This window comes from Tiliqua scincoides, chromosome 1, assembly GCF_035046505.1.
Source record: "Tiliqua scincoides isolate rTilSci1 chromosome 1, rTilSci1.hap2, whole genome shotgun sequence".
Classification (NCBI taxonomy): Eukaryota; Metazoa; Chordata; class Lepidosauria; order Squamata; family Scincidae; genus Tiliqua; species Tiliqua scincoides.
This window is the reverse complement of record NC_089821.1, coordinates 232,420,253-232,437,450: the sequence shown is the minus strand read 5'-3', so window position 1 is coordinate 232,437,450 and position 17,198 is coordinate 232,420,253. Positions and strand designations below refer to the sequence as shown.

Below are 17,198 nucleotides of genomic sequence, written 5' to 3'. Positions count from 1 at the left end.
GGTAGGTGAAGCACTTAGCAGTCAATGACTAACACCTATCTCCCTGCTTTACCCTTTTAACTGAGAGTGAGCAGGAAAAAGGTAGCTCAGGCCACCACTATCCAAAGTTAAAGAGCCTACATGGAAGGAAACCTCCTTGAGAAAACCTCCCCCAAATGAAAAGTAGCCCCCAAATCTGGGGAACCCCCTAAGAATCAAACAGCAGTGTACTGTGTGTGGCAGTCTGTAACTGAAAAATAACATGAATTCAAAAGAAATAAAGACCAGATATTCTGCCTTTCCACATGTTCTCAATGTTTTATTCTTTTCCTGTTTATATAACAGGCTCCTGAGCCCACAACCAGGTGCTCAATGAAGAAAGAGATAGAGGTATAACCTAATTATCCACGGATTTTTCACCCGTGTTTTTATCTCAACGCGATGAGAAGGGCCCTTTAAATTAAAGGAATGTCCCTTTACTCAGCCTTGATCTACCCCAACACGAACTACAGCAGCGTGTTCTGCAAGATATACTGCAGAAAGAAAAAGGCTGCAAGAGTAAAGTAAGTGCAGTGGTGTCACTAGGGTTTGCATCACCCGGTATAGGATGCCAGCGTGTCACCCCCTATGCAGTGGGTGGGGCAAAACGCCAGGTGGTGGGCGTGGTGATGTACCTACTGTTTTTTTGGCTGGACCTTTTGATAGAACAAAGATAGAACACATCTGCATGAAATTACACATTGATATATAACATGATGGCATTATTCCTCCAAACTGTGATTTTAGTGATTTTGGTCACTAGTGGTGTCACACACACCCCGGTTGTCAACTTACTAACACCTTATTGCAGCAGTTCTCAAACTTTTAGCACTGGGACCCACTTTTAAGAATGACTTTCTGTCCAAGACTCACCAGAAATGATGTCATGGTGGAAGTGACATCATCAGGCAAATTAAAATAAATAAGTATAAATAATTAAAGTAAAACAAATAATTAAATAAGCAGAAGCCAGCCCTGTTTCACCAAGTGAATTTCCTCTGTAGCCTGTCTGCAATAACACCCCCCCCCCCTCCAAAACCAGTAAGGTTTTCAGCCCTACCCAGTGCCCAGTTCAATTTAAGAACTTCTGTTTAAACCAGATCACTGTCAGGATCCACCTGGCTTTGCAAGTCTCAAAAAAGTTCATTTTATCAGCTGAAGCCTCTGTTTTGATCCTTTTTAGTGGGGGGGGGGGGAGGCTGCCTTCTGGAGCACTTGTTTAACTCCAGTTCCATCAGATCAGGACCATTCTGGTGGCCTCACATTCCCCTTTCCCTGGCCTGACCACCAGCCAAGGCATGTTTGCTTACTCGCGAGTAAATGTGAAGGCCAGTTTTGCTTTCCATAGGGCTCAATAAATTTGTCTGCTTGGGGGGAGGGACTTCCTTCTCAGGTTTTTGGGGGGCTGCATTCATTGGATCAGGACCATTCTGGTGTCGTTGGATTCGTCTCAGCCTGCCCTTTCCAAGGGATGAAAGCAAGTTTGCCTACTCATGAGTAAATGCACGATACAGCTCAGTTTCACTTTCCATAGGGCTCAGTGCATTTTTTGTTCTCTGGTTTTTGGGCCATAACTTTTGATAGAAATGAGATATTTCACTCTGGTTTCTTGCACTGCATACCACTCGAAATTCAGCATCCAATGGTATATAACATGATGTGGTTGCTCCTAACCATCGTGATTTTAGCATGTCACCCCCCAGTGCGCATCACCCCCATGCGTGTCACCCAGTGCAGCCCGCACCCCCCGCACCCCTCTAGCGACGCCACTGAGTGGTAGCCAGTGTTCCTTTTGCTGTGCTCACAAAGAGCCATTACCCCATAGCATCAACCTTAAATCCACAGTTTTCCTTGTAGGTGTGGGGATATGACATCATAGAACCATTACGCCTGCCATGTGTTGGTCCCTTCTGTGGCTACATCAGCCCTGACATCACTTCCTGTATCTGGAGGGATGAGCCCCTTTCACATCTCATGGCAGAGATTATGGGTTCTTTGGGAGGGTGTATGCACCTGGAAGAAGCCTCTCTGCAATGCTCAGTTCTGCTCATCAGTGAATTGGAGTTCTAATGCCTGGTATATCTCTGTGTCCACTAGGTGCCAATCTCCTTTGTCAAAAGCATCCTTGGACTCACTCTGCTCTTTGAGCAGCACTTGGTGTTTGGCAGGCGATGAAATCCCAAACCTGTCAGACAGCCCACCCTCTCCACCAACTGATACCCCAAAGAAAGATACAGCCGGATGTCTGAGGCGCCTTCCCATACCACCTGAAGCTGGGCTAAAAAAGATTTACCATGAAGTCATGACCCACCACATCATCACATTTAATACTGGAAAGAAACATTTCAAAGGCTTGTGGGGGTGCCCAACCCCCAGGTCAGCCTCTTGGGAAGAGCAAATTGCCATTTCCTCCAGGCAACGTGGAGGCATGCTCAGGGCTGGTGCCAGGCTCTTTTGTGCCCTGCGCAAGGCTAACTACTTACACACATCACAGATACGGAAACTGTGGCTACGGGGGACACTATTCAAATACTGAAGCAATCCCCACATGTTCCCATGCCCCCTGTGCCCATTCCATTACCTTAGTTTTTGTGTTTCTTCCTTAAACAAAGTGAATTCCTTGCTAAACTGAAGAGCAACATAAAGTCAATAAGCCTGCACAGTACAGGCAGGAGACCAGAGCCATAACTAGGGCAGAGACTGAGGGGCACCTGCCCTGGCTACTATGCCAAGAGGAGGCACATGACTGTCCCTCAGGCTCCGCCCTAGTTACGGAGGAGGTGCTGGTGGTTTCACACCCTGATCCTTTTTTGTGGAGAAGGAACAGAGATGTAAAGCCACTGCAGCAAGCGCTCCTCTTCTGGGGAGAGGCCAGAAAAGTGAATGCCTTGCACCACAAGTGGTATAAGGCAGTAACTTCTGAGTTTTCCCCGGAGAAGGAAGTACCAGCTGTTTTGTACCCCCTGTTGCTTTTCCTACGGAGACTCCCCTTGAAGGGGAGCCTTCACAGGAGAAAGGTGAGAAGCAGCCACAGTGAGCACCTCTCTTCAAGGGAGAACCCAGAAGTGACTGCCTTGAATCACAACACAACGCAGCCACTTCTGGGTTCTCCCTTGAAGAGAGAGAACCTTTGCCAGACTCAAGGAGGCTCCCCTTCAAGTAGGAGCAAGCCTTGCTTGCGGTACAAGGCAGTCACTTATGGGTTCTCCCTGGAACCGGGACACTGGCTGTGGCTCCTTTTAGGGGAGTCTCTACAGGAAAACCAACAGGGGGCACAAAACCATTACAGTGAGCGCCCCCTTCTCCAGGGAGAACCCAGAAGTGATGTCACGTGACATGATATCAAGTGATGTCATAATGTCACTGCCCTGGGCGTGGGTGCAGCGTGTTACACGTCTGAGGGGGACTAACTCAACGTTAGTAGGAAGCACTTCCTGTTCAGTTAGGCTCCATCTAGTGTGCAGGCTGGTTCAGTTGCTCATCATTTCAGGAATGATTTCACTTAGCGCTTCCAGCACTAATACAAAAAACCTGAGGTAATGGAATTGGCACAGGGGTGTAGCCCCACCCCACCCCATATCCACAGTTAACTGAATCCATGGATACTTGATCCACACATGCAGAGGCCCAACTCTGTGCGTGTGTTTGTTTCAACTGTTCATCTTTGTATCTTTTTTGATGGTTTCAAACCAGCATTACTTTTTGCCTGCCCCTTCTTCTTGTTCCACTGACAATTCCTAACATCATTGACTTCCCTAATGAATTCACACACATGACATGTTTTATGTATGTTGTGGTATTGATCTTAAAAATCTACATTTTATTGCATTTTTCCAGTGGTATTTTTACATGAGTTAAAAAATTAATCTGTATAAAACTGTGCCCCTCAGAGTCCAGTACTGTGCCCCCTGAGATCTGCACCCTAGGCAGCTGCCTAGTTGTCTTAATGCTAGCACTGGTCACACCTGTGCACATCTTTCCTCAGTTGTAGCAGGCACAGCACATTTTCAGCTAGAGAATCCCTGACAAGGGGCTAGGAAGCAAACAAGAGAAAAACACTCTATGCAATCCAGGGCTTTTGTCATAGTGGAAGCCATGCTGGTCTCTTTTCCTGCACTGCCAGTCAACCTCTGGTAGACTTTCCAACTCTGTAGGAACCTCAGGAGCCCATGTAGTGAACAGTGCCGGAGCTTTCCTCTGTGGCTTTGCCCCTCTGAGCGCAGGAAACTAACTGGTGTGCCCATATCATATGATACCCCGCTCCAACTTTCACAGGGAGTTCTTCCCTATGTTCTGCACCTCTGGTTTTCAACCAAGGAAGCAGGGTTCCCCTAACAGAAAACACTTTTTGATAGCATGTATTTCCCAATTCTGGTTTCTTACAAGGATGTTTCCTAAGAATGAAGTGGGGTCTCACTGCTGCAGCCCACTGATCAAATCAATCACTGTTCACAATCTATAAGCCAGCACTCATTACATGCCTCTGCGTCTCTCCCCAGGGCCTTTGAGAGGAATTTTATTGGAGGTACAAAGTTTCTTTTGGGCCTCTTCCCAAAGGGGGAAGGGGGATGAAACAGAGCAGAGGAGGGTGGTGACAAGGATGGGTAGAACGGGTGGGAAGGGTGTGAAACAGAGGGAGAGTAGTAACAGCTGGAAAAGTCTTTGGAGCCCAAATCTACTAGGCTCCCCAATGCAGAGCCCAGGTCTTCCTGTCCGGGCAGCATCAGCAGCCAGGTATAGTGAAACGGAAAACCCAAACACACTCCTAAGTCTCTCTAAAATCTTTTAAATACAGAAAATCATTGCAGAAAGTTAGCATCATATTTAGGCTTACAATAAAATGGAAAGTGTCCTGTTTGCACCAAAACATAATTCTGCAGCAGCTGTAGCCCCCAGCAGTGTCTCTGAGCTCCTATACACTTATGGCCAGCAGATATACATGCAAAAGAGCTACTGTAGCAGGCCAGTTTCCTCCCAGATTTGACACCGTGTTTAAGAGTGTCATATATGCATTCCTTGGCCTAGCACGTATGACTTTTGATAGCAGAGCAGCTGCACATCCAGCATCCCACATGGGCACGAGTCCAGGTGAGACAGAAAAATATAGGAACCCAGGAAATTTCTGGGGCCTTCTTTGGCTCTTTGGTCCCCTTTTTGATCATGGGCCCAGTACAAATTATCCCTTTCACACACACACACACACACACACCCCCATGGGCCCTGATATTTAGGATCCCATTTATGGATCCTTGTTACTTTTCTATTAAGATACAGAGTACAAAATTATTTTGTTTGGACCAATTTGTATTTCCTATTCTTCTGTGTCACGCTTGCAGCTCAGACTGATTTGAACATCCCTACAGGCACTGATTACTGCATTCACAGACAGACAAAAAGAATGGGAGACGTTTTATTGCAAAGGAGAAATGAATGCTGAGAAAACAAAAATCATATAATAGCAAGGCTGAAAGTTAGGACATTTCTGGACGGAAAGCCAAGAGGAGTTAAATATTAAGCCTGGGTTCAAGACTTAGCAAATAACATTGGGTTCCATCTCAAATAAAGTCAGCAATTCTTAGCTGATAGGTTCAGCTTAATTAAACTGTTGGGAAATACCCTATGATAGCTAAATGTTTTAAATAACATCTTGATGACACAAGTACTTATTCAAAGGCAAACTCAGGTTCATTTTTGACATTTTTAGTAAAAGCCTTGCTGTGTGATCCTCCTCCCCACCCAAACCTCTTTGACGTAGTAAGTCTACTAAGTCTATCCCCCCCCCATTTTTCCCCTAGTACTGAAGCAGGCACCTACTTCTTAAAAAAGGGGAAAAGAAGAGAGGAGTATAAGTAGCAGCTGAAATGTTCTGAAATGTACCCAAATATTAAAATACAGGTGCTATATCTTCCTTTGGATTTAGTCCTAACTATAACTATCCAATTGTGAAGACACTGTTCGTGAAATAGTTTTCAATAAAATGCAAGCAACCAGCTAAGGACTTGAGCCTAATTCTATAGTTGCATTTGGAATAGTCTTGGAAGACGCTTGTACGCTACACGCTCATTTAGATTTCATGCAATCTCTGCGGAACTCTTTTTTTCAACAACCAGTGGCCATGAAGTAGTGATATCCATGAATAACATTCAAGACCAATCTCAACGTTTCAATAAACTGAATGAGGGCAAAATGGAAAGATGACGTACTCTTGGCATGTGGAAGGGTGACAATTGATTGTGAAACTATACACACAACTCCACTTTGTGTTCATTTAGTAAATATTTATAGGCAGCAAAAAAAAAATTCTGGCACTTGTGCTCATTAGAAGGATATTTTCTGCATTTACAGTATGTTGCAGTAATATTTTTCTTTACTCAACAATACTATTCATAAAGTCACTTTATGAGATTATTTAAATGCTTCCAAAAGCTAATGCTGCCATCTGGTCTAGAGGATTGAGCTTCTGTTTGCCTGAAGATAACATCTGAAGGTCACCAGTTCGAGGCCACCGGCACCGTGAATGGTGAGACCTTGAAGCAGCTGACAAGCCCAGCCGAGTTATTCCACCTGCTCTTGGAGAGATGAAGGAGCTGCTTGTCAGCCTGCGTGGGAGGAATCTGGAGGCCAGAAAGTGATAACAGACCATAAAAGATCCATCTGAAATGTTGAGCGGTTCTTGAAAGATAGAACCTTTCTTCAATTGTAAAAATCCCTACGGGGATTTAGAACAGCCTGCCTATGTAAACTGCCTTGAATTAAAGTCTGAGGAGAAATCTGACAACCAAGAAAGGCGGTATATAAATGCCTTTATTATTATTATTATTATTATTATTATTATTATTATTATTAGCACCTATCCCACTGAACAATGGAATTTACTCCAAATATGCTTAGGTTGCATTCTCTCTCTCTCTCTCTCTCTCTCTCTCTCTCTCTCTCTCTCTCACACACACACACACACACACACACACACACACACACACACACACACATTATAATCAATTTCCAAACCTATAGTACTGACAAATATAGATAGTTTGGATCATATGTTGTTCTTATGTATTATGTTGTTCTTATGTATTAAAATCTTAATGGATTTGCATGCAGAGTTTGCATGCAGCTCAGCTAACTAGGTCAGGGTAGAGGCAAGGTAACCTTTACAGTGTCCATGATCACATGGAGATCCTTCCATGCACACCAACAGTATGCACAAAGGGTCACTTCAGACACTGTAGTAAATGGGCACAGGTTGGGAGAGAGCCAGTCACGACAATACCTTCGCCTGGCTTTTAAAGAGTTTTTTCTTTGTGAGACTCTTTTTCCTCCGCCAGTGTTTAATGTTTTATAGCATCATGGCTCCTGGCCAAAAACTTCTGAAATTTTGATGTGATAAATGCATGAGCACAGATCTTGCGTGAACGTTTGCAAGTTACAGCTCAATAAAATATTGTTTGCCACTAATAAGATGGGTTGTGACAGGAGGAATCATTTAAGATGCAGTTAACACCTCAGCTAAATTCACTTGCAAAGCTGTTTGAATGAGCCTGTAAAAGAAGAAGAAAAAATAAGTACCGCTAGATGGAACTGGCTCCTCTGCTGTTAGAAAGATTTAAGTGTCTTAAGGGCACTTAAGCTGAACTGGGCTGGAAAAATTTAAGTGTCAAGGGCACTTAAGAATAGACTGTGTCCTGATAGTGGCTCTAGCAAAGAACAGGAACCCACTTCAGTCTTGTTCATTGAAAACCAGTTCTGAGCAACCTTTGTTAACCATACCATGTGAAAAAATCTACAGTCATGACAAACAAATGGCAGAGAAGCTAGCTACAGCTGGTCCCTTAAGTGCATTTTGGGTCACTTATCTGAGAGTAAGTCCCATTGAACACAGTGGGACTTACTTCCAAGGAAACATGCACAGGAAATAAGCATTATTGTTGGGGTTGAAATTAAAATTTCCAGTCATCATGAGAGTGGAGAAAAACTTGAAATTGTGCACTGCCTTATGCCCAAACATAATCCATTTTTGCCTGGCCCACAGGTGTACACATTTGGTTCCTGTTGCATATATGCAACGTTGGGCAGAAATGACTTAAACCTGAAAGGGGTGGGGGGAACCTAGCTTGGCAGCAGCTGGGGTGAAAAAGATCTAGGGTTGCAATTCTATACTTTCCTCACTTCTGAGTAGACCTGCCTAGACTGCACTGCAAAAGTCTCAATGGACCACAAGCTGAACCGGGTTGGAAAAACCTCAGTCTAGAAACCCTGGAGGCCCTCTACCAATCAGTGCCAGCAATACTGAGCTAGCTGGACTATTGATCTGTCTCAGTATAAGGCAGCCCCCTCTACGCCTACCATTTCAGTCAATGAGATCACTCCAGGCTATATAGACACAGAAACACAAATCTTCATCTCACCATTAGCTTGCCATTAGCCCTCCATTCTGATAAAAGGCAAACTATTAATTATCAGATCATCAGGCAAAAATGGCACTGCCCAACTGATTGCAATTAGTAAGAGAAAGGGGGAAGACGATAAAGGGGGCAGAGCGTGATAAAGGAATTGCAAGGGGCATTGCTTTCATTAGTGCCTATTTGATACAGGCAGGGCAAGCCAAGATTGAGATTTCATTAACAAATACCAACCTGAGAAGCTATGGTGATATGGAAGAAGTGGGGGGTGGGGTGAGATGAGGAAGTAAAGCCTCATAAAAAAAAGAAGAGAAACAGTTGTAGGCAAAGGGAACAGCATGGCAGAAAGTGAGAGTGAGAGGCAGGTTCTATTTATTGTATTACATTTTATCCCACCCTTCTTCCTCTTTTCCATGCCAACAAACAACCACATGAAGCAAGTTAGGCTGAAAGATCTGGAGATAGGGTCTGGTCCAAAATCACCTACTGCACTTGATGGTTAAGGAAGGCTTGAACCCAGTTCTCTGTGGCTCTAGCAAGTCCTGAATTCTTCATACTAGGATCTGACCAAAGGTCTAATCTAGTGGTTCCCAAACTGTGGGCTGGTATCCACTGTGTCACCAAAGGGGGATGGAAAGATGAGATAACTAATTGCCTCAATCCTTGAGGCTATCCAACAATCAGATACTGTAGCTGCTAATTACCCTGCAAAGAGCTCAGCTCCTGCAGCGTGCAAGATAGCTGCCAATTGCTTTTCAAGAAGCTGAGCTCCTGCAGTTTGCAAGCATGAATATAGGGAGACAAATGTGTGAGACTATTTTTTCTGGTTATTATTACATGTAAATAAATAAAATATTTCTACATCTCCCTTTTTAAAAGTCTGGCAAACCTAGGTGAGTCCCGATAGAGCGTCATTTTAAAAAATGGGTCCTGGTGCTAAAAAGTTTGGAAACCACTGGTCTAGTCTAAATGCAGAAGCAAAGACTTCTATACACTAAAATAGGAGATCCTGAATGGATTCCTGCTGCCTGTTTACGACTGGACGGCCATGAGAATTCCACCAAGGGTGGCTATTCCTGAAGTAGTGTTTCTCAAAGTGTGGGTGGGGACCCGCTAGGTGGGTCGCAAGCCAATTTCAGATGGGTCCCCATTCATGTCACTATTTTATTTTTAATATATTAGACTTGATGCTATCATGGTATGTGACTGCATTTGGGCAAATGTTACAGACCTGTACTTTGAACAAACTACTATGTATATTCTTTGAACAATGATACTCAATGGGACTTACTCCTGGATAAGTGTGGGTAGGATTGCAGCCTAGGGATTATTAAAAATTTTCCTGCTTGATGATGTAACTTCTGGTCATATCACTTCCAGTAGGTCCTGACAGATTCTCATTCTAAAAAGTGGATCCTGGGCTAAATGTGTGAGAACCACTGTCCTGGGTGTGGTTCTGTCTTAGCAGCTCTTAAAAGTACAGGAACCCTGGCTGCTGAAAACTCTCTCCATCACATGGCAGAAGGCTGGACTGAAGGCGCTTTAGCTGATCTGGGCAACTCTTGCAACAGTGGAGACACACACAATTTGGTTGCCCTCAGTGGTGTCCGCAGAACTGCTTTCCTATCTGCAGACACTCCTGGATCAGTGTCTTACTGGTGGTGTCTTTTTGCTACTTCCAGTGGCGTAGCTAATGATCATGTAGCCCAGTGCCAAGCTCAAAATGTTGCCCCAGAAGTGATGTCACAACAGGAAGTGACATCACACCCTGGCTTTTTAAAAAGTGAAAAATGGGAGGAACCCACCACCTCCCCAGCCACTTGCTCTGCTGCCTCCCCTCAGTCAGTGGCATAGCTAAGGCATCTATCTGCTACCTGGGGTCAAAGAAGATTTGTAGCCCCCAACACAGACAAAATTAAATTTAATTCAGTAAACAAATAAAAAGTATGCCCCTTATTGGTCAGATACAGTGGTGGGGTGAAGATGGATGGTTATTCTCTCCTTGCTAAATAAAAGAGAGGCACCACTTGAAAAAGTGCCTTTTTACACAATTAGCAGGGGAAACTGTACTATGATACAAGGAAATGAGAGCTGACTCATATTAACACCTTTTTTATTTTATGCTGTATCATGATAATATGTCATTGCAACATGTCAATAACATAATAACGTCATTGCCTCTCAGAACAATCAGTTTCATAGGTCAGTTTTGAGTTTAAAAAAATCCACTTTTTATTCCATAAGGCAGTTGTGTTTTCATGTTATGGTTACTTGGCCATAACATTTGTTAGAATACAGATATTCTAATGCAGTTTACTTCATTGCATTCACCATTAAATTACCTTTCCAATGATATATAACAGGATGCTATTATTCATACATACTAAGATTTTCACAATTTTGGTCACTAGTGTCAAGCTCAGCCCCCCCCCCTAAAGCTTGATGCCTGGTGCAACTGCTAGCCCCTGCACCCCCTTAGCTACGCCACTGGCTACTTCAGTGCAGGTTGGTTGGGAGCCCAAGCCTATGCGTGTCTACTCAGAAGAAAATCCCATTATACTCAATGAGGTTTATTCCCAGGTAAGTGTGGATAAGATTGTAGCCTTACAGCCCAATTCTAGGCATGTCTAGTCCGAAGAAAGTTCCATTAGAGTCAATGAGGCTTACTCCCAAGTAAGTGTGAACAGGTCTGCGACCTAAAGAATGAGCACTTGAATGTAGATTCTTGCCTGGCTCAAAGATTTCCCGGCTAGTAAGAGCCAAAGAAGCGAGCAGTGTGGTGCCTGCGGGGCAGAGACCGAACACCTCCTCTGGCAGACGCGCGGCTTAAGCGCTGCCTCGTCGCTACGAGGGGTGGGACTCCCGATCTTGGCTTGCACCAGACTGACCCCACCCCCTTGCTACGAGCAGGGCAGGGAACGAGGCTGGCGTCCCAGCCAGGTCTTTATAAGGGGGGGTTGCAAAAGCAGCCTTGCAGTTGGAGGGCAGCCGCTGTGGGGCAGGAGTGGCAGTTTGGGGGCAAGCAGCCCAAGGGACAAGATGCAAACTTTACACAGCTGCCAGCCCGTGAGACCTTTCAAGCACAGAAAGAGTTTTGGTAAGTGATGGGAGACTGAGATGTCGTGTCCCCCCCATTATAGCACTCCTTTCCCAGCTATAGTCGCGCTGTAAACCTGGGTGCATGCTTATTTGGAAATCCTATTGAGAGCAATGGAGTTTACTCCCTGGTAAATAGGGTTAGCATTGGGTAGAGCATGTCCCACTTCTATAGACTGCAGTCCTCTGCATGCTTACCTGGGAGTAAACCCTACTGAGCGTTGTGGGACTTGCTTCTGATGAAGCCTGCGCGATTGTGCTGTGCATGTGTAGGCTGGGTCTGTTCAAGCCCCTGGGGTGCCATAGAGCTCTCTCTTGGAAGCAACCCCCATTAATTTGAAAGGGGTCTACTTGGAGAGAACTGTGCAGGATTGGGTGTTTGAATGAGCAGTCCTGGGCATGCCTTCTTGGAAGCAACTGCTCATGAGTTCCGTGAGACTTACTCCCAGCTCACTGTATGGGGCTTGCAGCCGAAGTAATGCAGATGAATGATCCTTGCTCTTTCTCCCCCCCTCCCAGCAACCAGAGTGGAAGAAGTGGCAGGTATTCGGGGGAAATTTCCCACAAAAGTCCCAGTAAGTACACTCTATCTATGCAATCCGTCCTCTTGATTTGCTCATGACTTTTTATATAATGTAAAACTTGGGTATAGCTATTCAGATGCATGTTTACAAGGCAAGTCCCATCTATGTAAATGGAATTTACTCCCTAGTAAGCATGCTGAAGAGTGCAACTTTAGTTCCTGGAAACTAGTAGGAAGATAATCTGTTTTTACTTTGCTTTAAAACCCATTTGCTTTCTTATAAACAGGTCATTGTTGAAAGGTACCAGAAAGAAAAGTATCTTCCACTACTAGACAAAACAAAGTTTCTGGTGCCCCAGGAGCTGACCATGATGCAGTTTATAACCATTATTAGGTATGTAGCAATCCAGTGATGGACAGCCAGTTTTCTTGGCATCTATGCTTCTGTGTATGCTCTTGCCTGTGGTCTATTTTTGCTGCAGGAGTTCTGAAAAAACTTGGAAAGTATGTGATAATATGTGCTATGTAACCTGTCACCTTTCTGTGACTCCCCCCCTCCCATTCTTTTGATGAGATTTGAAGTTTTTTGCAAACTTCCCTGTCTGCATGAGGCTGTTAAATTGAAATCTACACTAGATCCATATATTTTCTTCCCACCTCTATTTTTAAGAAGGCTTCTCTTAGAATTTTGCTTCAAGGATGCAGGCGTCTCCTACAATACACCCAAACTATGGGTTTGCAGTTCCCAAACTTCCGAAATTGGCAAATACCATTTGTAAGGGTTTGGATCTTTCTCTTCTATTCTACTCCCACTTTAAAGCGTACAACAGAATCCAAAGAGCGCCTGCTCAGTAAGCATTATTTGCCTTTGTTGAAACATGGGTAGTTCCTTTTCAGTTTCATAAATTATTTGAATTTCTTGAGCAGCCCACAAATCACTCATGGCAACTCCGAAAGACCCCTGGGCTGTGTAGAACTCTTGTAGTGTTCTTTGGCTCCTTGTTCCAAATATTTAGTGGACTCCTCTGACCAAGTTGGGAATGTTGGCATTTATTCCCGGGCCTACACCCTTCCCCAGGACAGATAAGGAGCTGCATTCGTGCATCAGAATTAGACAAATGTGCAATCTAATTCTCCAAGGGTAGAGCACCTTCCCTCTAAAAATGATTTTTGCTGGAGGTGCTATAGGTTGGATCTTTAGCATTTAATCATTATAGTATATTGCCAAGCATTGCTTCAGAATTCAAAAAAAGTGATGACTCTTAGAGCTTTATGGTGCAGTCCTTTACATGTCTCCTTGGAAGTAAGTCTTGCTAAGTGCAGTGTGGCTTACTTCCAAGTAACTCTACATAGGATTGTAATGCTGAAAACTCCTAATAATAAGCTTCATATACTTTAAGAGAGACTGACTTATATGCCATGCTTCTTTCTCATTTGTGAGCTCCAAAGCTTGTGACTTTTTTTCTTGCTGCATCCTTCAAACATGTGTGTGCAAAGCAAGAAAATTATGCCCCCAAGTTGTTCTGAGCTACAAGAATTTTTCTTTGCAATATTTGACTTGGCAAATCCACTGTGACTTTTCAGTAATCTGCTCTTAAGCCTAAGCAAACTGACAAGCCTCTGCGACGTGGACTGTTTGCCTTCTCTGTTCCAACACCTTGAATATGCAGCGCAGGCTTCTGCTGAAACTGGAGTAAAAAGAGTGACCAAACTCAGACAATCATGAATGAGCCTCAGGCTTTGTGCTTTGCTTTTATGTATGGGGAAGAGGGGGTGAATGCAGCCTTCTAGGTGCCTTTTGTAAATGAACCACAGTTTCACGTCTGGATGAATATGAAGAATATTCATGGATTCTTTGAACTTCCTACCCTCATGTACCAAAGGACAGTAGAGCATGTAAGCCCAAGGCTCACCATGACTTCTTCATGATCCTTTTAGCCATAGTTTAGAATTCTGTTCTGGAACCCCACCCCATGTGGTTAAGTGAAACTGCAGATACGAGCGAACGTGTGTCCCCCCTCCACAGCCAAGGGGAGCTCTGCTCCCCTCACCTCTGGAGGGTCTCCTAATACCTTATAAGGCATTAAAACATCACTTCTGGTTTCACAGAGAAACTGGAAGTGATTTTTCTCGCTGTCAGGCTCAGTCTGAAAAAATGTCAGCTGCCTCTGCTGGGCTCAGAGGACCCCCCCTTTCCCTTGCCTCTGGAGGGGGCACAGATGGGAGAGCTGGACCCGATCCACAGATAAGTGGATCCATGGATATGCCCGAATAGGACTTTAGCTCTGATGTCACACCTTAAGGAACCATTTGGAGCCCATATCTGGTAGTGGCTGGAATGCTAGGTTTTGATTTGGGACGACCAGGTTCAAATCCTTAGGAGTTGAGGAGCATAGCTCCCTAAATGGGGATTCTCGGGTCAGCTTCGCCCATAATGGCTAACCTAGGTTTGCCATAGATTGTATTTTGAGAGCTGAAGCAAATTGTGGCTCCCTGAAAAGTGTATACTTAACAAATATGTATACTTGAGATAGAAAGACAGGATATAAATTCTATAAATAAATATCTTGGGTATTCAGGCTAAGAGTAATGTGAAAAGTACCAATCTAAGGGCACAATCCTAACCAGGTCTACTCAGAAAGAAGTCCTATTTTGTTCAATGGGGCTTACTCTCAGGAAAGTGTGGTTAGGATTGCAGCCTAATTTGAGAAAATGAAACACTATATTGAGTTTATTGGAGGAAGGATGGGACTCAGATTTAGGGCCCAGTCCTATGCAGCTTTCCATTGCTGAGGTAGTCATGCCAATGAGATGTGAGCTGCATCCTACATTGGTGGGATGTTCACTGAAGCCTCCTCAAGGTAAGGGAAGGTTTGTTCTCTTATCTCCGGGCTGCATTGCAGCTGCATTGTTGCTGGAAAGTTGGATAGGATTGGGTCTTTAATATAGCTGCTGCAGAAAACAGTGACTACTAGTTCTTATAAAAAGATAGATTAAACTGGGGAGGAAAAATGAGTTTGGTTCTAGCCTGTTCTGTGGCTACATACACAAAGGTAGTTAATTACCAGTCTTGATGTTCAAGTTTAATACTGTAGGTAAACCTGCCAATCAACCCATACTGTGAATGCATTGTAGAAGTGTGTGATGTAATCATATGTATTCGAATATTTTATACTCGAGTCTCGGTAAGCTTCATGGCAATATGCCTCCTGTACATACGTGGCAGTTCTGATCTGCCAAATGTCAGCAAACCTGTGTGAACAACTACTGACTTACAGGATCCAGGGCAGTCTTCCTACTCAGTCTTCCTATTTGGGACCCATACTTCATGCTTGGGGTTATGGCTACCCTAGTTTGAACAGATGTGAAAAGCGTTTTGCTCCTTGCCAGTCATGTTGCACTTGCAGCCGGAGAGCTTTCACACTGGCAAGGTGTAACGCTCTTCCATCAGCCTTGTTAACGGGCAGGTTCAGTGGTATCCCCTACTTAGAGAGGAAATGCAAGTGTGGTAGGGATTGCGTTGAGACTTTAATGCATACCTTTTTTTACTGCCCGCTACATGATGTGTCACGCAATAAATTTCTAGGTCCATTGTTAGCTAGGATGCAGGGCTGGGGGGATTCAACCATGCTTCAGTCTCTCCTTTCCACTCCTGATCCTGAGACTCTGGATAATGTTGCTTCCTTTTTATCTGGGGTAATAGCCAGGCAGAGCCCTGGGACTCTGGGCAGCGACTGATGTTTATGCTTATGTTGTGTTGTATTTGTATATTCCTGTTTTGTTCTGTTCTTTCTCTGTATTTTATGCCAATAAAGGTCTTACTGAACTGAACTGAACTTGCAGCTGATTCATGTTTTGAATGCAAAATTAGCAGAGTCTAAATAACAAAATGGAGGCCTTCCTTAAGCAGTTGGTGCTTTCCATTTAAAAGATGCTTTCCCCATAATATACACATAGGTGGTGATGAATGAGAGAGGCTCAAGCACCTGCTCTGTATGTATTGCAGGAAAATTGGGTGACATACACATGCAATTTATAATTGGTGTTGTCATTCATGAATGTTGCCCCTTTGCTTTTGAGTCCAAAAAGCAATGTGTGAGTTGGCCAGGAGGTTAGTATGACCAGCATGGTTGGAGTGTCTGCCAGTGTCTAGTTTTGCTGGGTCCTGAATTGCAGTGACATCTTGCAGTAGAAAATGAGGACTTCTGTTTTTTATAATTTTTTTTTCTTTAATTCAGGAGCAGAATGGCACTGAGTGCTACACAAGCTTTCTACCTGCTGGTAAACAACAAGAGTTTAGCCAGTATGTCTCTGACTCTGGCAGAAGTATACCAGGATTACAAAGATGAAGATGGCTTTGTGTACATGACTTATGCTTCCCAGGAAATGTTTGGATGCCTCCCAGCTCTTGGCGAAGGGGAACGTAAGGAATGTCTCCTAAAAACATAAGTGTGTGTTGGCAGCTGTAGCTTGAAGCTGAGATGTGAACCATTGAATGAGTTGAAGATGAAAGATGCTGTGTGCATGTTGATTCTAGAGGATTATTGGTCCAGGAGTTGGCAGGACCAACCCGAGCACCAAGAGGTGGAAAAAACCATCCTGAACAAATGACATGGACATGTATTCTGTATTTGAATGGCTGCTTCCCTCCCCCAAAGGAGTGGGGGTAGGTATCGGTCTTAATTTAAAAGTATGTAACTGTTTTTAAGGGTGCTGCTAAAGCTGAAGATGGGTGAAATGCAAATAAATGAACTTAAGACCAGGTGAAATGACCTGGGTGAGAATGGTCTGCTTTACAGCTAGGTATAAGTGCACCCAAAATTTACAAATGGGTTTGTGGTCATTGCAGCACTCCTGGTTTCTAATCTGCATTGTTGAGTAGTGCAAGATGAGGAGGAACTCTTTCTGTCCTTTCTTTATACCTGTTCTTTTTATCTTCCTCCAAGAGGAAGACCCTCTATAAGGGTGGCTTTCCAGAATATTTTTTCTTTTCCCCACATCACAAACAGGAACTTGGTTTGCTGTCACCAAACACAGGAAAGTAGATTTTATAATGAGGGTAGATCTATGGCTCATGATAGGCCTTTTCAGACAACACGTGTCTCCTACTGCATGTTGCCTGTAAACATTTGCCAGAAGGGGTGAGGATATTGAGGAGC

The 17,198-nt window shown here is 44.0% G+C and overlaps 1 protein-coding gene across 1 annotated transcript; it reads left to right on the top strand.

Moving 5' to 3' along the window:
* Positions 1-11,459: 11,459 nt before the first annotated feature.
* MAP1LC3C (microtubule associated protein 1 light chain 3 gamma) lies at positions 11,460-16,488 on the top strand. Its single transcript, XM_066611480.1, has 4 exons — positions 11,460-11,517; positions 12,036-12,091; positions 12,327-12,433; positions 16,278-16,488. Exons 1-4 carry the CDS (start codon positions 11,460-11,462, stop codon positions 16,486-16,488), a joined length of 432 nt encoding a protein of 143 aa, XP_066467577.1.
* The last annotated feature ends 710 nt before the right edge of the window (positions 16,489-17,198 follow it).